General features: G+C 43.9%; 1 protein-coding gene across 1 annotated transcript in view; it reads left to right on the top strand.

The window, feature by feature from the left end:
• The window catches only part of LOC128709016 (trithorax group protein osa), a 99,210-nt gene that overhangs the window by 10,884 nt on the left and 66,673 nt on the right, over positions 1–21,653 (top strand). The window contains exons 2-3 of the mRNA XM_053804000.1: positions 5,887–6,249; positions 7,362–7,535. Coding sequence (XP_053659975.1) covers positions 5,887–6,249; positions 7,362–7,535 — 537 coding nt within the window. The remainder of the gene's footprint in view (positions 1–5,886; positions 6,250–7,361; positions 7,536–21,653) is intronic.

The following is a 21,653-nucleotide window of genomic DNA, read 5'->3' as shown; positions in this document are numbered from 1 at the left end:
AAGAACATCAAGCTGCTCCGGTTCTTCAGATAGCCGGTCCTGGCTGGGCGCGGGAATGAGCTTAGCACCACCACCGGTGGTCCGGGGTGGTTGATTGCGAGCTGGGCATAAAATACTACCATCAGCAAAGTTGTGTGCTGGCTACAACGCAGAGTACACACGACGCCGAAAGATCGAATGTGGTGTGGTGGGGCAAGCAAAGGAAGAGTGGGATTGGGCGGGCAGCAACTGTCACGGGTGGAGCAAAACCCCGGCACAAAACCACCGTTTGTCAGGGCGAGTGGGAGTTGGTACACCAGTCAAGGCGTGTGCACAAAAATGTGTTCTGCCTTCTGTAGTGCTTGCTGCGCCTGTATGTGTGTGTGTGTGTATGTGCGAATGTCCTGACGCTACCAGTAGCCCAATGGCACCGGGAAAATGTGTTCGGTGTTTTGCCCTGGTCGGTGCCCGATGCTTGGCTGCTGGCATTCAGTCGTTTATGGCTGGCTGGTGTGTTGTGGCTCCGGCTTTTCTGGTGTGCCCTCGGAAGCGATGACAAAACCGTCCCGGAACACTGAGTGCAATCGTGTGGATGCCAGAGGTCAAATTTCTAAAGATTTTATTTGTTTTTCTACTTACTGATATAATTGACACAATGTTCGTTACCAACATGTTTCAGATTATTTTAGCTTTGATTAGTAATAAGTGTTAGTAGCTTTAAAAATGGAATTTTTTTAAATCTTATATAGTATATAATTTAAAAAGCGATCACTACAAAATTCATTCACAGTTTTGGTTAGTTTCAAACATTTGATAGTTGAGTTATTAAATCAGCTACTCACAAGAATGTTTGTACCAAATTATGACCAACGCGTAAAACACATTTTGGCGCTTACGTTTTATCCCACTGTGCCCGGACACTTTGGAAAACTAGGATTGCCCGAGCATGGCGGCACATTGGAATAAAACGGATAACGATTCCGGCACGTGGGACACACGCCAACATTGTCCCTGCCTGCTCCTCATCTATTGCATTGCATCCGTTTTCTGTCTCTCACTCGATCGCGCTCTTTCCGCTCGTTGTGTTCTCCCTTCCAGCAAAAAGGAAGTGAACCGTGGCGAAACACCGACCGAGAGCGCTTTTTGTTGTTGTGCACGCTCCACTCCGTGCTCGAAGCCGATATAACCACCAACGCCAAAACCCCCCCCTCCCCTTAAGTGGGTGGGTTTCTTTGTATGTGTGTGTGTGCTGGTGCGTCTGTTTTCCTATCCATTTTCCCGATGAAAAAGAAGCAAGAGCGGCGAGAGAGACAGAGAGACAGCATGTGCTAGCAGAACGAAGGGCAGCAGTGAGTGATGTCCCTTCGGGTTTTTGTGAAGTTGCGGCACAGCGAACGGTTTTGTTTTTCCTTCCGTGCACTGCTCTCCTGTCTCTGTTCCCCATTCTCGGTCCGTGTTTTCTGTGCCCCATTTTATATCGGCAAAGCAATTCCGCAGCAAAGACACATTGCAGGCGGTGTGGAAAGAAATCGTGTAATGGCAATGAATGAGGTTTCTGGCCGGAGTTTGCAGCAATGGATGTTGAGAAGAAAGCAAAACGGATGCTGAGTTCACGTGGCAAAGCTTATCGTTTTTTTTTTTAATTCCAATATCTTGTATTTCTTTATAAACACCAGGCGCCTCCATTGGATTCGATGTAATCGCTAGTATCTCTTTCCAACGCATATCATTCGCTTTCCGTCTGTCGGATAGTGACGGTTTAGGTTTTTTCCTGGTAAAAATTCACTCCAGTGCATTCGGACCGATAAATGATCCATTGAACGGGAACTATAAAATCGTCAGCATGGAAAAGGGACATGCACCAATGCAGTTGTTTCACTGATGAAAGTCTGTTTCTATCCGTTTCCCTTCATTTCCCCCAACTGGAATCGACTTCCTCTTGCTTGTTGAATGTTGCGATTAAATCTATGAAGGGAGTTGTTGTAGGACGGTGTGGGATATTTACGTTCAATTATATTCCGAACAACCAACGGCAGGGCACAGCTTATGTTCTGCATTGGAAGGACGAAACAATTGTACGCTGCGATAAAATTACAATCTATAACCGTTTTGTTGTTTCCTCTCCCCGTGCTCGATATCTTCTTCGCCATCGTTCCATTCGCTACATCCATCCTGCATTCGTAACATTACCAGCAGTGCTCTAGTCCTTTGTGCATCCCCAAATTTGCCCAGAAGCAGCCAGAGTTGTCAACTCCAATATGGTTGCAATATGTGTGGAAAATGCTACCGTTTACACTCTCCTTTTCGCCGGCGTCATATAATTCGTTTGGCCAAAAAGCGTGTTCTAGAGAGGGATAATAACGGCAGTAAGTTTCGAACGCAACTGCAATCTCTCTCTAGCGATGCCAGTTTCCGTTTACGTTGTAGCGAATTGGGTGCTTCAAATGGAGTTTTCACTCACTATTAAGAGGAACACACATGACACAGTGTTTAGTATGAGGAAAAGGCAGGGAGAGGTTTAAACAATAATTTTAAATTTATTTCTTATATAATTTATAAATAGTTAAATTATTTTTAATTTTGTTTATTTTTTCGTTATTTTGGGTTTGTAAGTTACCGTTATTTTACGGCTAAGGAAACACCATATTCCCCATTGAAATAATTCAGAAACACTGAAACACTGTATTTTATCCTGTTTTAGCTGCACTGGAAATGACAGTTGCCACGTCGATAGCTACTCAGGGCAACAATAAAAGTGCGCACCACTACATAAGCACCGTCTATTTCACCGTTTAAATATAAATGCTCATCTCTCACACATACCACAAACCTGCCAGGAATCAGATTTCCCTGTTGGGGAGAGAGTATGCTCCTGCCGCAAAACAGCCACCCCGAAGGAAAATCGATATTTGCCACCCTGTGCCTGGTATGATCGTCCAATAGCATCGCGCACCGAAGCATCGGTTTGCCGGGAATGTATGGTGGAATGGTTGAAAAAGCCACCAGCACCCACCGCCCGTCCTTTCCACATCATCCTGCCTGCCTTAATACAGCCTGTTCGCCGCTCCGCAACATATCAGCGCGCCGCATGCAGGCAGCAGCAACATCAGCAACTGTTCGGGCTTTTAGCTGGTCAGCCATTTTGTGCCATTTCTGGTCTGCTGTTGTGCTGATGCTGATGGGCGGAGCTTGCCGACGCAAAACGTTACCATCGACTACACCAGGCGCCTCCATTTCATTTCTCTTTCCAGTAAAGAGAGAGGAATTGTGTTCAGGTCTCCGGGTGTGTGTGTGTGTGTGGGTTTTTTTTACTTTTAGCAGCGTACCATGCGACGGATATCTGCACGTACCACTGCGTTATACGAGGGGTATTCATGGTGCTTGGGATTAGTGCAACCGTAGGACGCTTTTGCGATTCGTGCTGATAATGCTCTCTTGCTGCATGGAAAGGGGAAACGAGCACAAATGGGGGGTGGGAGAGAGAATGGGCGTGATTGGAAACAGGGGCGTTTTCGTGAGTTCTTCCCCAGCGTTGATGATGATGCCGGCTGGCTGTATGCTTGGAATGTTGGAAAAAGGATAACGGGTGTTCGCTTTCCACCTGACGCGGCTGTCTTCCAGAGCACCATCGGGTGGATGGAACACAATTTTGCAATTGCTTGCCACTTACTAATGGAAACAATGGGTACCGCGGGGCTGTGCAATGTAATGTGTGAATGTTGAAATTTGTGTACTATTTTTCCACGTACGGCGAGACCTTTCGCTCGTCCGGAGGACACTGCACTGTTTGTGGGTGTGCAGTTGCTATAGTTTCAAATCGTGTTTTTGTCTTTGCCCTTTCGGCGAGCATTATTTGTTCAGCATGGAAGCTCATGTTTATTTTCTTACTACCGGTACACTCGTTCCTACTACGCCTGGTTGTTAGTGGATGCTAAACCATCTACCACCGTAGCTCAGTGGAAAGCGTCATCATCATGACAAGTGTACGAACCGTAGTAATTATGTAGCATTTATCTAGCAGCAGCAGCAGCAGTGTGAACGTAGCAGCATCAACAGTAGTTGGGAAAGTTAGGAAACGTACCTTAACAAATATAGCGCTGGTAACAGAAGTCGAAACAATGGCAAGGATTCACAACACAAAACAAATGCCTTCCGGGCAGCTTGCTGAAAAAAAGCAAAGATATTTGAGGAATTAAATTGCATTTGCTACTAATTCGTGTACATAACACTATTATTGCGAATGCTTAATACATCCATTACGAAACAGTGTGGTCAGTGTTTTCGTCCTAGTTTATTTTTTCCCAACTGTAGGCAAAATTTCAAAAATAACTTAACATTTAGCATCAAGTATTGGTTTCCGCCAAACGAAGACGAACGAAGCTATGGGAAATCTTTTAAGTGATTTCAGTTTAATTATTCTTGTTGACTAAGCGGCGATAAGTGGCGTTATTGTTAAGCCTTTTAGTACATCCCCTCTTAAATAATCTAACTCCTAAAACGCCAATAATGGTGCTACAATTAGATCAACAATCATGCGTAAAATTTTCATTCCCTTGTATCAGGGGTGGCGAAACAATTTATTAATTTACGAGAAATATCGTGCGTGATATTTCTTATACGAGATATATAAACACTATATTATAATCAAACTTTTATCATTATATTATTTTCTACAATTTCTGAAAGTTTGGGCCGCAGCTTCATTCGTCTCTCTCACTACATTCAATATGTTTGTATATTTTTAGAAAATTTCTATAGTTATAGCTGTGGGATAGGTGTGGGATTGCATTTTTTCTGGATGTTGTCCAACATTTGATATTTCTTTGTTTCGTCGTATTATTGGCAAATAATAATTATTACGGTAATTAAAACTGTTCTTACTTATAATTAGCTATTTGAATAAAAAAAAGAATAATCTTTGGTACTTTGTGCATTTATATTTAAAACTTGATCAATTTCACTAATTATCGCTATCTATACCAAAAATAACAGACTGCACAGTTTTCCGTTCCCTGGTTTATACGATTACCTATAATCGTGTTCTGATGTAGTACCATTATACTGTCTAACCAATGGACGTGAAACTATCGACATGTGTCGCTAAATGTTTTAAAAAGTGTATCATCGCTTACCCGCTGCGATGCATCCCGAATGATGTGCGAAATGGTATCATTCCACGGTTGGCACGTTACATGCAAAGGACTAACCAACCCGTGCTAGACACGAGCTACGACCTGTCCACCTTTGCACGAGCGCTCGGTAATATGTATCGGTTGCATAGGTAGGTGATGATGACGATTATGGTTCCATTACAAGCGCACATGCCATCGGAGATGCAGACTGACGGTTGTTTAATGTTGATAGCTCCCGTTCCGGCTGCAGCAACGCAGGATGCATCTTTCCGCAAGGGTGTGACAGTGGCTTTTTTAGTTCGGTGGGGGATACACTCTGGGGACATGGTAAGCGACTAAACCCTGCCCGGCATGATTCTCTTCGAAGCGAGTTTCCGCCTTTCCAACCGAATTTGTTGCCGTAATGTATTGATTTGTATTGCAACGTAACGTGCTTACTCAACGGGTTTTAGTGTTCTCGTGTGGTGTTTGTAATATTGAAGGGATATTGAAGGAATTAGCTACAGATCAGAAACAGATGGCCATTATCGGCCGTTAATTCGATTGACGTTTGCTTTTGAAATTAATGGAAAGTCAAATGAACTTGGATCCTTTTGACAGGATCGGATCGGAGCGTATGTTTGATGTTGCGTTGTTTGATTGGGTATAATGCTTAGAACGTTTCTTTTAAAATCTGTAAAACTTTAACCCTCTCTCTATCTCTCTAAAGATCAGTGGAGTTCTGTAAAACACGTCTCATTAATAAACATGTTTGTTTCATTTTTCTCTCGCGTAGGGTAATACCGGACGAGGACAGTCACCATATCCGCCGGGCCCACCGGGCCAAGCGCCCGGCAGCTATCCTCCACCTCAACCGCCCGGGCAGGGGTCGCAACAGCAGCCACCACCGGGTCCACCCCAGTCGGCCGGTAGCCAACCCGGCGCGGCACCAGGAGCTCCACCGGGCCAGGGACCACCGCCGGCGGGTACCCCTGGTGGGCCCGCTGGCGGAGCGCCCGGCCAATCACCGCAGCATCATCCACCCACATCGCAGGGACCGCCCGCCAATACTCAGTATACTCCTTACCAGCCACAGCGCTATCCGACGCCAGGCGGACCCAACGCACCGAACCATCGTACGCCGTATCCGCCGCATCAGGTAAGATCGGCTCGCGTAATGCTTTTCCTGTCGACATAAATAGTCTTCTCGGAACGTATCAATCATCTCTATCAGCGCTACTACAGGGATATTAGGTATCCGTGCTAGATTTACTCCAGATTTGATTGTGAGAGTACCGAGGACGGCAAAGGATGACTCATGTTTTTCACCAGAACGTCCGAGCAAAGTGTGAACCGCTCGAAACAGCTGTTTCGATAAGCTCTTGCCAGCCACGTATCATCCATTCCCATGGGCATTTCTATTCTCCCTAACGAACCATCGTCTCGTACGCGCTTTGCAATACTGTTTGGCATCAGCTGATGTTTATTGCTGAATGTTTGGGAATAGGATAAAATAAATGAAATGGGATGAATGGGATAAAATAAAAAAAATTGTTTTCCTGGTTTATGTTCTATACTCAACGTCCCACGTATACGTCCTTTTGAATTCATCATTTTACCGGATACAAATGCTGTCGTTTAGGATAGTTTTGCGTTGTGGTCGAATTGCATCACTTGTTTTAATATGACGCTAGCCATTTTCACTTTGATCATCCACATCCAGTGGATTAGCAGCCCTTGACGTAAATTGCTATGAGTTTTGAAGTTACCTTTGCGTATTAGTTCAACAATCGTAAAGGACATACAATCAGATCAGGTAGCGTTTATAACGGAATACACTCACGAAATCCTAAAATCAAATCCATTTCGTAATTGGCATAATACTATTGAGTAGTATAACAATAAGTAAGATAAAGCGTTGAATGAATTGAGGGGTCTATCATCGTATTAATTATTACAAGCGTTTCATTTACTGATGATTTACACCTCCTCGCAACCTTATGTTTTTGGTGATGTTCACTTCATAAACGGTTTCAAAGACCTGGATTTTGTTTGAATATTTTTTTTCAGTTTTTTATACATAATAGTATACATAATGGAAGAATTGTTTAACCTCTACAATTAATGAGATTAAAATGAAGCGTTCTAGTCAAAATATCAACGCTGGCAAGTTCGACCGCAAAATACTTCACAAAAATTGCATGTTTTCAATTATGTGCTACTAATATACCTTTTTCACGCTTTATCATCGCGTGTCTGCTCTTTTTATAGTACGAACCCGTCAGGTCGTGGCCATCGCCAGCTGCTAGTCCGGGACCGGGTCCGGGACATATGCCTCCCTCACCACACGGCCCTCCACAAAGTCCTGGACAGCAGCAGCAGCAGCAACACAGTGGCCCCAGTCCGTCACCGCAGCCACCACAACCAGCTCCATCACCGCATCAGGTTAGTAAAGCTTACGCTCCGTTATGCATCAAGAAACAACTGATAAACGATGAACAATAGGGATCCTTCTTCTTCTTCATCGTCAAAACAACTTGAAGAGGTCTGCGTCTGCCATTTCTGGCTTTCTTTGACGTTATTCACACGCAACCGGATAGTCAGTCCTGCGTCCGGGGGATTGGTCCGGATAGGTTTTTGGACCAATCCTGTCGTGTGGAGACCGGTGCTGCTACCAATACACCGCCAAGTCGCCCCCGGTAAGGGGATTTAATTAGGGCAAATAAGGATCCTACGTCCAGACAAATTCCAAGGATATTTTCTACTGATAGTCATTAGCGGATCGAGTTCCTTGGAGACCCTAAGTGAAATGACAGTGGGGTCTTTTAGCGCTTAGCAGATGGGGGGCAGATATTTTGGGTGTTATTGGTGCTTGGGCCTCTTGCTGCTCAAGGTCCCCGTGACCGCTTAGTTTGGGCAGTGGATTCTCCACCCCTGCAATTAGTTTATTACTTTGGACCGAAGTTGAATTCTAAAAAATTAAATATTGGATTTAATTTGAAGTATATGATGTAAACAGTATATTTGACTACTGTCCTTGTTTTACCTTTTGCTGACTCTCTTCTTGGAGCATAACCGTCATGTACCGCCTCTCCCCGGGTAACAGTTGCTAAAAATGGGCTCCAACTTCAAGAAAAATTTATCCGTAACTGCTCTGAAGATTCATGAATCTTTTGGGAATCGATTCCAGCTTTGAATGATTTCTCACTTAAGATGCATATGAATGACTCTTCTCAAAAGACGCATTAAGCACAGCACTACAATTGTTTGTTGCTTCTCTTTCTGATCCATCAATAAGCATTAATGCTAAATGCAAATCCAGCTCATCACAATACCACCATAATTTTTCGGCAACGACGCGCTTGGTAACTGGCATCCAAATCATCGTATTGCTGGTTCGTTCAATACGCGTAACCTTTCCGAATGCTCGCCACACTCTTATCCTATCATTCAACAGAGTCGACCTTGACAGTGGCCCAGATTTCGAAGGGGGTCGATTGCATACCGTCCACAACGATCTGATGGAAGAGCGAATGAAAAAAAGCACTAAAATAAAACCAAACACACAGCCACACACACACACACGCGCGCAATGTTGGGCTAAGAACGCCAGATAAAACAGGCAAATTTGCTTCCTTCCACCGGGCGAGGTTTGTTTTGGTTGAGACATACGCGAGAGACCGGAGGGACGGCGCTGGGGCATGATGATGATAGGGACGGACGACGGTAACGGTTGTTGATAGACGTGGCAGCGGTGGTGGAGTGTTGCTGTTGTTGCCGGCTGCCATTCCATCAAACGCGCGATAAATGTGTCGTCAAGTTGGTGTGTAGTGTCGGGGAGGGAAGGAAACGGCCAGGGAAGCGCAAGGTTGAAGAGGTGTGAGAAGCGTAAGCACAAAACCGAACCGAACCAGTACCGCCGTCGCCGCAATGTTGTGCGCACCGCAAGCTCGAGGAAGCTCTCTCTTGTTGTTCTTCTGCCCACTCCCCCCGTTGTCACTAGTTCCTCTAGGTCCTCCTCCGCCACTGCATCACCGTGTGCAGTTTGATCGGCTGTGAAAGGGTCGGAAAAAAGAAGAAAATGGCAGGACAGGACGTACGGACGGAATTCGAATGCCACTTTTGCCGCTGCGTTTTCTTTCCCGTTTATGTATTTATTTTTTCTTTCCTTCCTGTGTGTTTGCGTGTTTTTTTTTGTTGTTGTTGTATAACGAAGCAACAGATAGGATTGTTTGGGGTGGATGAACGCGAGAGTGTGAGTAAGATAGGGGCCGGAAGATGGTGATTCACCATTCTCCACTGCGCACCTCCCCCCTATCACAACATTGCCCTCGTCTTCGCGCTGTGTGCCGTCGATGGGTGTGATGGGGACTGAAAAAAAAGGGTACGTGTGTTGGGAGGGGGTTTGGGGACGGGAGGGATTCGGGTGTTCGTTCGTCTGTCGGTCGTTTGGTCGTTCATTCACCTCCGCATCCGCATATCCGCAACACACAACCAGTATCCCCACACCCATCTCCTCGGCATCGTCTCCCTTGCTGCCGTGTATTTGTTTCCCGCTCTACCGACCCTGCCTCCCGACGAATTTAGCTCCGACGACCGCTTTGTACCTCGCGACCTACTGACGCGGTCTTTCTCTCGACGACGATGACGACGACGACTCGACGGGCAACAAGTCCATTCGACCTTGCCGCGCGCACCCTACCACACTCTGCTCTACATTACCGCTACCGTGCCAGTCTGGCTGGCTTTCCTTTTACTGTACAGTGTGTTTTATCGTGTGAACTCGTGCGTTTCCATACACACCCTCCATCCATCCATCGGAAGAGTACCCCCCGAAGCTCCAGTCACCGCGTATCACGTAACCGACGGCCCTTTTTTGATGTTTTATCTTTGTGTCCAGTGCATCGTGTTATATTTACTACCCAGTCGGTTTATTTCCCGTTCGTACAGCCTACCGGTGGTCCATACCTGTAATGTTTGTAAGGATGTACTGTGCGCTATGCTAAGCTCTATGGGTGTTCTGCATTTTCTGTGATACAGAATGGGCATATGTTTCTTCACACATCTTCTAAGTTAACAAATTAAATGGAATTACAATCTAATCCATTTCAAAAATGTGTGTCAGTAGGAAAGCAAGCTTCTGGCGACAAGCTCTCATCTCAAAAAGTCCAAAAGAGGTACGGTGAAATTACGTATCCGTTACCATCAAAACAGTCTCGTATCAGTACGTATTAAAACATGGACTAATTTTGGCGATTACGAGTCATACGAGTTCCCCGGACCTTTTTGGGGAAACCCAGCTACTCTGCTGTGCGGACACAATATTGATAACGATATCAATTAATTTGTAGCAACGATTGTATGAAACCCCTATCAACGATACACCGCTTCTTGGTTTGGGTGCAATATCAGCTTCACATTGGAGCAAAGATTTTTGACATCGTGTCCAATGACAGATTTGGTTGTAATAATACTTATTTGCCTTTCTAGACAAAGGTCATTTCGTTAAAGAAAAGCCAACATGCTACAGTATAGTCCTCAGTTTCTAAAGTTGAAGATTAAGGCCGAATTAAAATCGGTCTGTCCGGATGTTTCACCAACAGGAAGACGCGTTAGACGTACCTGTACGTATTAAGACTAATTGAAAAATTGCGAGGTGAAGATATTAGCCAGCCGGATCTAAGTAGTGCCACTTAGAAGAAGGAGTTTCTGAAGAGTTAAAACCAAAGTCCCTTTCAGCTGGCTAATGGTAAACGATTTACCGATGTCCGCCAACTCTCCCCAGTGTGCTACAGATTTGTTCAACGGTACCCAACGGAAAGCTTGTTCTTCAGAACAATTTCTGAAAGCAGGCCACGAATCGTCCTTCACTAAGTTTCCAGTCAGCTGGTGTAAAAGGCTGAATAAATATGGGATTCTAGATTTAGGTTGGATTAGGAAGTTGAGATTGTCATTCTAATTTAGTAAACTGTTTTATATAATTACGATAATTTATTCCGAATATATAGCTTGTTGCCATGAAACTTCGTTGATTCGGGATGACCATCAATCGATTTAGGAAATTCTTTGATTGATTGATTGTTGAAAGATCACCGTTGATCGAAGCACGGTACCTTTCTCATTAAAAATAAACTAATTTGTCAGCGAGCGAAGTGTAATGGTGTATAATTACAACAGCTTGTTTGATTAACAGATTATTCTCAGCATTCCGGGAGTCTCGATTAACCAACATTGATTACTGAATAAAGTTGTTGATTTACAGAGTATTGATCTGGTGCTGATGAGCTTGGCGTTTACTATATCAGGTCGATCATATGTTTCCAATATGTAATCATATGAAGACCAATGTTTCATCACATCTCCGGATAGTTCAGCCTTTGATACAATAGCCCAATCGGGGCCAGATGCGATTGGCACAAACATTTTTGATGATGCTAAAATCTCACTACCCCATGTGACCCAAGTCCCCATGTGACAATTTTGTCTGCGTTTCTAATGCGAATATCGGTGGTTAAAAAACAGGCACTTCAGCTTAATAAACATCTTACACAATTATGCACGAATATCTAACAGATTCAATTCATACTAGGCATTTTAATTATTAAGGTTTAAGGGAAGGTATTAAGTACCTAAATTCGTCGGTTTCTATAAAATAACTGCGAAAAAGCCACAAACACACACACACGTACCTTCCACCATTTCATTCGTCATCCACTAACAGAGTTATTCAATCTCCATCCAGTCATCTCATATCCAAAAGGTGGTCCCTTTGCCTTCATTCTTCCCAGCTATTGTGTTTGGTATTACGCGCCATTTTAGACCTTTTTTCTGTCGACCGTCTGGAGCTTGTCTGTTGGTTGAAAATTCATTCACGTTCACTCCTTTACATCATACACACACACACTCAATCGTCTCACCCTTTTTTTATTGAATTCCCTCCAGCATAATTCTGGGACCCTCAAGGGCAGGGTGAGTGGGAGGGAAAAGCATTGGAACGAAATCCATTCCCCATTGCATCGTTGACGAAAGTCATTGCACTTGAAAAGCCTTCTGCACGCGGTTGTACACGAGAGTGTATGGTTGGTAGTTAGGTGAATTGACGTTAAGGAAGGAAGTGTAGGATAAAAAAAAACACTCTCGCTTTCGTCCATGTGACCGTGTGTCTTTTTTGCGTGGATGTGGTTCGATTTTGCAAAACAACCTGTTGAAGGGTACGATTTCACACAATGTTTTCCAACAAGCTTGTTGATGGCTTGCATTAATATTGATACTTTAACGTGGTGAACAGTGGACGCATTATTGTAATGGAATAAATTAGGTTTTATAGTATATTGGGCCATGGAAAAAAACCAACATAAACCAATTTGTACTTTGAAACTTATCATTTCTTCATGCCCCAACTTTGCCAAAGAATCCTATGTACAAATTATAATTTTTGGAAACAGACGTCATGCATGTCGAATAAACTTTGCAATAAGATGTTAAGACAAATCACAGCAAATTATCCGTAAGCTAAAATCAGTCCTCAGTTTGAAAAAGGACAAGAAACGAAAAAAAAATCTGACGCAACACACAACAAGGTAAAGAATTTTATGGTACACCATCCAATTTAGCTGTCTTGGTTTGGTTCGGTTATGGCTCTCATCCTACATTTAACTAGGACCGAAATCCGCCCTTTTCCACTGGTGTGTGCCGTAAATGGTGGCAGCAACGTCCTTTTATCGACCCAGCAGAAGACTCCGTTTGAGCATGCTGTAAACGTTCGACCGGAGAAAACCCTGCTCTACCTACCGTTTTCTGTTGGAAAATGTTGCTATGTAACGGTGGAAATTTCTCTGCAGTGGACGGCAACACCAATGCAGGGGGTACATACGAATAAAATCTTTACATAAAATCATTCCCTTCCCTTTCACGTTGTTCGCTCACTCACTCTCTCTCTCACCTCGGAGTATAAACAAGAAACTTGGAATAACGTTAGCATCTTGCGACTACTTATCTCTTTCGCTCGCGGCTCAGGACGGGCGCTTGGAGCAAACACAAAAGAAAAGTATTTCCGTTCCACTTACACCACAGGACGTACACGAACGCTGTGTAAATGGAATAAAGTTGCGTTGCGCAAGAAAATCGATTCGATAAGACAACGCCAACAACGGTGAACGAAGACTCTCTCCCGATGTGCCTCGTACGTACGAAAGCGGTTCTTAATTTCTTTCGATATGGTCGCTTTTATACCACCAAGCCAACCAATCGATTCGATCGAATGGTCGGATAAGTGTATGTGTGTGGGAGAGGGAGGAAGGGGATGTATGAAGAAGCAGAGAGTGATTGATATTACGTAGAATTGTCTCGCTATCAAAGGGAAATGGCCCTTGTACACAACCATCACGTAATCTTGGCTCAGCAGTTCATTTCCTTGCGATATAGATGTCCTCCTGTTCGGTCTGGCAAACAATGCTTTACCATTTCCATCCCTCGGAAAATTCATAAAATCCAACAGTTCCCCATACATTTCCCCCCCCCCCCCCCCATGTTTTCTCCTCTCCCGCCCCATTAGGTTTTTCTTATTTTCCCCGTCAGCTACCGGGCGTCTCCATTCGCTCCTTGACGTTTCTTGCTCACCTCTCTTTCACTTGCTTGGCGATGGGACGTTACTTTTTTTTTCCATTTCTTGTTCGTATGTACTGCGCGGATGGAGGCTATGGGGTGCAAGTTTCCTTTCTATTCACCGTGACAACGGTCTAACCGAGCGCGGCGAATTGGTGTTTTCTTTCTTCCCTTTTGTTGTGTGACGTTATTCAGGAGCGCGATGAAAGTGAAACTTTTGAACGGAAATTCTTTTCCCTTGTCGCGGCAGTCGGACTAGCAAAAAAAAAAGAAACAAGTCGCTGGTGAACCAACCTTCGCTTCATGCCATAAAAAAACAACCCCCTATTGGTGCGGGGGAAAGTGGGATGGTCATGGAAATCGATATTTTTCGTCTCCTGTCTTGCGCAAGGTAATGAAAAACAACACACCGCTTCAGCCTGTATGACGTACAGCGAAGCTATGCCCCGTGGCGGCTATTCCCGTACAAAATCGAATCGATTTATATGAAAACGTGTAAGACACTTTCGTCTCCAAGCAGAAAAAAGGAAAACAAACCAAATGTACCTAAACCTGGGCGGATGTCCCCTCTGCTTGCTCACGAGGCGCCAAGGCACCTGATGCACTGGGAGGGTGTGTTTGCGCTCAAAACCCACCCCAACAACCCAACAACACTCCTTTCATTTTAATCCATTTATTTTACCATAAAACCCTTTACCACCTGCGCTGTGCTCCTTGCGCTCTGTTTGCGGGCTTTGCTTAATGTCCTTTCCGGCCGAGCGTCGGGAAGCGGTGCTGCAAACGTTAACATGTAGGTGAAATTACGGTGGCTTACATTCTATGCCCTGTTTTCTCCCATTACCCGTTCAAAAGTTAACACAGAATGGCTTTTGATTTTTATCGTCCCGTACCGAACTTTGCTCGCACTTTTGCGCCCGGTCTATGTGTGTGTGTGTCTCGTAAGCGGTCGTAACAGTTAAATAAACATAAGGAACGACCAAGCGATCCGTTGAAAATTTTCGCCAACGTTTGCCGCAGCACATTCCAACGGTCTGGAGCCTGGGTACCGAGTGATGGTAAAATGGATTTTTATTTTGCTCCAATTTCCAATTCAACCGCTCGCTTTTTCCGGCAACGTTCGCCTGGTTGTGAAGAAAGCGAAAGTTTAGGTAAAATCGACTTCTTGCACTCTTGTAAATTCTTCTTCTCCGCGTACGGTGTCGGTTTCGTTATCGTGTTCCGTTCGGAGTAACACTTTATGGATGGCAATTTTCGGTTCGATTTTGGTGTGATGTTGATGTTTGTTACACTTTATGTTTAGTTTTATGATGTAGTCCAAAGGTACATGACATTCCGACGTGAAGGTCCCCTAGTAAAACACGACCGTACCATTGTGCAACTGTTTCACAAATGTTTGAAAGAATGAAACACATTGAAACGCCGTTTGTTTGGGTGCCTTTTAACCAGACGTTGAGTTAATTGTGGAGTTCGGAAATGACAATTCTCAACACGATTTCTTATACTTACTTCAAAACCGATATTTGTGACCGATACTTTATACATGATTATGTAGCAACATAAACAGATACGTATTTTATCCGTGTTGTTCGCTTAGCCGAGTCATGAGCCTGAGACACACGAGTAAAATACATAACCAAAAAAGGTTATACAGTCAACCCTCTTGTAGTGAGTTTAATCCGTACCAGTGCTTCATTCGTTTTGCGGAAATGTCTTTTCCATCACAACAAATATTTGCAGGACCCTAAAATGCGCTTACTGTGAAAAAGTCTTTCAACTGTGTACTCTTAATATGTTAAACATACAGTTGCATTAACATCCAGAAGTTATTGTCATTATTTTTTCTGCCAATTTTACTCAACTTGTATTGGTCGATTTCTTTAAATACGCAATATTAAATTTTATTTTCAATTCTGTTTTTCTTTTAAGGTATGTAAACATGGGAGTGAAGTTCGGACACTGTTGGATAAATCTCGATCTATTAGGTTTATGGTAAGCAATTGACTTTTGATGAAAAATCATACAACTGTTATTCACCGACTAAATCTACGTGTGGATGTAACATCTAAATGTTAAGGATACGTTTGCCTAATAATGAGTGACTCGAATTATTTTTAACACGTCCGTCGGTCAGTCAGTAGAGACTACGACCATAAAATACCGAACGCCAAAGCACGTGTCCACGATGGCTCCCTCTGTGAGAAAAGTTAGTTTGCATGTTAATTCCCACTATCGAATTCGACAAATGGCTCTACAAATTTCAAGAGTGATGATTCACCTTCTGGTTTAAAACTGTCTCCATGTATTGTCTAATCGATCGGAATCGAACCTTTCCACCAAAAAAGGCTTCAGCATCAGCTGATTCTATGGACAAACAGTACAAACGTACAAACCATGCGTGATTCAGATAATGAAGAGGTCCCTCCTGTAGAGGACATGGGAACCGGTTCTAAAAGTTCCAGTTTCGTGGTACAACTGCCGGTCATACACATCCCTGGCAGCACAGGTTCGCTGACGCTGTCGTTACCATTTCCCCGATGTTGACGAAGCGATGAGGGCGATTTAAGTATCGTTTTAGCTGAAGCAGAAGAGACGAAGCTGGAATGTAGACACATTTCCCCACACATGCCTACCGGCGGTAGTTTGTGTTGTTGATAGGTTTGGTTCCGTCTAGTATCGCACGTGCTTGGTCTTGCTGCGATCTGACTGATGGACGAACTTTTCGGACTTTCGGAAGTGATTTGTTTGCACTGGATGAAAGCGACTAGACGGTCTCGTAGCGAAAGCGTTCTGAGAATGGTTGGAAAGAGCATGATTTAAATTTATCCCGACGATCGTTCGGACGGCGTCACTACATACAGACACACGCCAGCCCAATCTCTCGTACTATAAGGGCCAAAGCGAACACTACACGCGCGTGGTGTCTCGCCGTCGTCGTGCATAGGTTAGTTCACGGCATCACGATTGATTGATGAATGTCAAGGACGTTTAAAATGGTGGCAATTCCAAGAGCAAAACGCAGTCCTACTGTTCGGCGGCCACGGCTTCATTCATCCCTGGGTGGTGATGGTGATTGGTCGGTGTACCAGGGGACACAAGTGGCGGTGCCTGTGTTCGGCATAGATCTCAGTTTCTCATTCTGTGAATGGCCCAGTTAATACCGTGCACGATTGTTCATTCTCGGAACGGTGATGATGATGTTACCGCACGAGACACACCTCCATCGAAAAGCTTCCCTTACTTCTGCGCTAACCTGCTTACTACTCGCCGCCGGTATAAGCAGATTGTTATATGGGGTAAAAATACAGCAACAAAAAACCTCCAACCACCTTTTTTTTTGTCGCAGGGATAGGTACATTCTCCGAAGATGACGTATGTGTCGTCTAGGCTTGGTGGGTTCGATTTTAGCAGCGTCATCGATGCAGCCAGCTGCGAGGAGATGGGGCAGGTACGACGGACGAACGACGACAGGCCGTTAGGTTACACCCTCCCTATCGTTTATCCCTAGTCTTAGCAAGGCACCCTTACGGCTCCCCACACCCCGGACTTACGCGCAGTACATTGACCTCCATCGACAGACAACTCTCGAGACTCAGCTGTTCAAAACAAACAAACAATCAACAAACGGTACAAACCAACCCCCTCAGTCCACTTCGCTTTTTTTTTTCGTTGTTTCGGGTGATACATACAGGGGGCGGCTGGTGTGTGCTAGCGGTACGGGAGGGTGTGGGCTATTATAAAACAAATCGCGCTCCAACAAATGCCGGCCGGCGGGGAAAGAAGGTGTATGTGTGCAGGAATTTCAGCAGTCGGTCGGTCAGGATAGTGGAAGTGGTGAAAAGCGAGTGTGTCTCGCTGCCTACGTTCAATACCCACCCGGGTGTGTATGTGTGCATAATGGTGTGGATCATAAATTAGATTGCTTTTGCTAAAGACAACACACTACTCACCATACGACGGCCGCATGCGTGCCTTCTCTGTTTCTCGCTGCGAGCCCTCGTAATAAAGCAATGCATTGAACAAAAAAGCATACACAGACATCGCGAGGAGATTGTTCCACTTTCTAGACAACGCACCCGGTGGGGTAGCATTTGCCAATACACCACTTCGGGGTAACCTCTCATCGACGAATAGTTTTCTGAACGGCAAAGGTATGTGAGGCAAAAAAAAAATCTCACCATTTCTCATTATTGGTCACTGTGTGTGAGGGTCCGTCTCACGTACTCACTTTCTTCTCGTATCAATTTTTTCAACATGTAGCCTGCTGACGATCTAGTTTTCTGTTAAAATATTAAAATGTTTTTAAACTTAAATTTGTGTATTTGGATTTGATGGTGATCAAACGGTGATCCAAGGTTTTTGGTGGATAAATTGCGATGGAGATTTTTGCATCGACGTTTTAGTTACTCGTTTCGATAATTTATTCATTTTCAGACATTCATTCCATAAATATCTCCTCCTTAAGATCCTAACAATGGTCTTATGTTTAATGTTTGAATATATCGACATAGGTTTGAAGCAGTTTTTGTATGATTGCAGCAGGAAGTGGAAGCCAAAGAGACTAGAACTGTCGCGAAAATGCACGATAAATACTGTTTCTCGAAGCATATGAAGTTTGAGCGTGATTGTATGATAGGCGGGTTCGGCACGCGGCGGGGCTCTGCACGCATCACAGAACACCAAGTTACAGAAAAGTCAGAAGAAATGAAAAAAACAATATCTGGTGAGACAGTTCATATTACTATTTGTTCTTACAGTTTACTGCAAATCAAGTTTGCCCTTATTTTATTTGATACTCTTTGATATTAGCTGTATCATTGGACAACATTAATAGAATGATTGTTTTGAAGATGTTTTTGTCGAATGTCGAAGCATTTGTTTGGGTGCCGTGGTCAGTGTAATTGGTAGGGACGCCGGTTTTCACATTCATCGCAGTATCGGTGTAAAATCTCATCCGAACCAATTCCACGCACGCAGGAATCATTATCCAGCTACGGGGAAACACAATTAAAAGAAAGCCAGAAGTGGATGGCCTAGACCTCTCTCTTGTGGTTCTTATGCTGGTAAAGAAAAAGAAGAAGAATTATTATTTTGAAAACCTTCAGAAGTTGAAGCTAATTTCATTTCAAAAAGCATTTCTTTTTTGGAGCTAATGGTTATTCAAGTTGCTATAATTGAATCTTTTACCATGTCCCTGCGTTGAATTTGAAGTTTATCTGTGTATTTGGAAAGACATATTTCAAATCGCTTTTGATGCTGTCATTTTGGATTGTACAGATGAACAGACACCCATTTCTCCCATAAACGACACTCCATTCTACTACATTTTATCCCACTACACTATGGAAAGAAAGCTTGAAGATTATCAGATGTATATGTATGCTGTTGCAATTGATTAGTTCCTTCGGCAAAGCTCGTGATTGTTGTTTAACTAACACGCACAGCTGGAACCGAGTATATCTACGTTTTTTCTGCATGTCATATTGTGGCTATGGTATGGGTTTGGGTGGTCGATGTGCGTAAATTCACACTTCATCTCCAAAGGAGAATGGACGGTACAAACAGAAAGAAGGAAGTGTGAATTTTAACGGTCAATGAACTTTTCTAGCGATACGTCTTTTTAATGAACAAAATAGTTCGATAAATTTATGAATTTATCAGATCGTTTTCGGTTCACGGAGAGTTGACGCTTGTGGCAATATTGAAGGATGCTTCACATCGCTGGCATCCTCGTGTCCTTGGCAGTGCTACGATAGTATGATTTTAAACTCCAAAAAAAAACGCCAATCGTTTGCTGTGCTTTAAGTATGAACTTTAAGAATGAAGCAAACTGAGTTGTGGACGCAAAAAAAAATGAAGCAAACTGAGTTGTGGACGCAAAAAAAAACACAGTTGCAACAACTAAGGAGATGAATGTGAGGTTAGAAAAAGAGAAATTGCGCTTTGCAACAAGTGTGCGCGCGGCGAATACTTCAGCATGGGGGAGGCCTCGTGGCGGCACTTGAAAGAAACCCCCCTTCCGTTCCTGTCTGTATTTCCATCCAAACGATTATGTCACATCATTTCGCGTCCTTGGCCCTGTCGCTTTGCGGCAATGGCCCCGACGGGGGTGGATGTGAGTGGGCATGGCAAGTGTATTCGCCTTACTCGTGAAACGTGTACTGTTCGCGTTGCGTCAACAGTGCAACGGCTGGGAATGGGCGGGTGGGTGATTGGGTAGGTTCGGTGGAGATCGCCCAGCGATGGTCTATAAAAATTTACGGCTAGAGAAAGGGCTGCAGCAGCAACCGCGCGAAGGAAGGAACGAGTGGGACCGCACGATGAAGGATGTGAAGGCCAAGGCAAAGGAAGCTGTTACTATCGAGACGGTCAACGGTCCCGTGTCAGTGGAGAAAGGGAACGGACACGTTGCGTGGTGGGGCATGGCGGAGGTGGGCGATGGTGGGTGCGCTATCGGTACCGGAGGAAGTGAATCAGGTTCTGGCATTCGGTGGGACCATTGGTTTGTACTGTTGTGGGTATGTAGGAGGGGGCTGGTGTATAATGCTGCTCGCTCTCAAGGTCGTTCGGCGCTAGACGGTGGCCTTCCGCTTCCCTTCAGCGCGCCCGCTCGTGGGGACGATACCGTTCAATGTAGAGCAATGGCAGGAAGGAATGACGGAATGGGGCAAGCGTAGCAAACCGAAACAGTACCAGCAGCAACAACACAAATCAAGAAAAGGAAAAATTAACAAGAAGCAACATCAAACGACCTCGCGCGCGCACCCGCCGGGATGTGGTTGGGTTGAAATGCTTTGCGGAAGGGACCGAGCTCTGGGCTGTGAGAGTGGAAACAAACCGGAGGGGTTTGTTTTGATTTGGTTTTGAGCACAGGTTGGTCTGTTTTTTTTTTTGCCGTTCTATTCTTATGCTTGGGCTTCTCGCTGATGACTCGCACTGTTGCTTATGTCTTCGCTTCCCGCGCCAATTGCTCCATAGTTCTCGATGACCTTCCGATTAGTCCTGCCAACTGGCTTTGAAACCGTGTTGACAGCAAATTATATGCACAAATGAAGCACACTCTGCTGCTCTGGTATCATTTTGTATAGTGGTTTTATGCCAATACGAGAATAAATATTGTGAATCATTTATTGCAATACTAAAGCTAAAAGTTAATAGTTTTTTAAAACATTTTTAAAAGAATAGTACAGGCTGTAATATGTCATCGACATAGCGATTTTTCCGGGATGTTAAATGTTGAGAGCATTTTTGGAAGCCTTAGGTAACTAGAATAGAAACATATTTTTATTATGTTAGTGACGATTGACGAGGATCGCTGAAAATCTCAATCAATACGTGCCTCAAAATGGACCACTTATAACGGCTCTGCTGGATTTAAAGCGAAACAACTTCTCAAAAACAATGCAAATTTCGCGTACTGTCATAATTGAATCCCTCAAGTTCAGTTGTACCAATTATGGACACAGGGAAAAAGTGATCTTTTTGGAATGAAGGTGCAACTTGTTTTAGGTAAATTGAAAGAAAATATTCTATTTTACATCTTGGTATTGTTGTTTTTTTATCTGATATAATGAATAAAAGCTTAAAAATAGCTTATATTCAACTATGTTGTTCATAGCAATGTGTGCTAGCAGTTGTGAGTGATTGGGGTGACATCGTTTAAAGCTGTATTATATTATACATGCAAGTCTCTAATTTTAAATGTTTGAATGTTGTTTAAATGTTTAAAAATTACGTTTCAGGTTTAATATATGGCTTACTTTTGCCATAATTGGTACTTCACCCATAATTGGCCATCCGTAATACTTTCCTGAATAATCGTTTCTATGGACGATGTGTTCACAATAAATCTTTTTTATTTTAAATTATAACGCTTCCTAACAACGCCTATGGTTGACACAATATCCATTGAAACAATAAGCGAAAAACTGCGCATGGTTATATGATGTTGTGCCGATGGTA

The sequence above is a fragment of the Anopheles marshallii genome, chromosome 2 (assembly GCF_943734725.1).
Source record: "Anopheles marshallii chromosome 2, idAnoMarsDA_429_01, whole genome shotgun sequence".
Taxonomy (NCBI): domain Eukaryota; kingdom Metazoa; phylum Arthropoda; class Insecta; order Diptera; family Culicidae; genus Anopheles; species Anopheles marshallii.
This window is presented reverse-complemented; position numbering and strand designations above follow the sequence as displayed.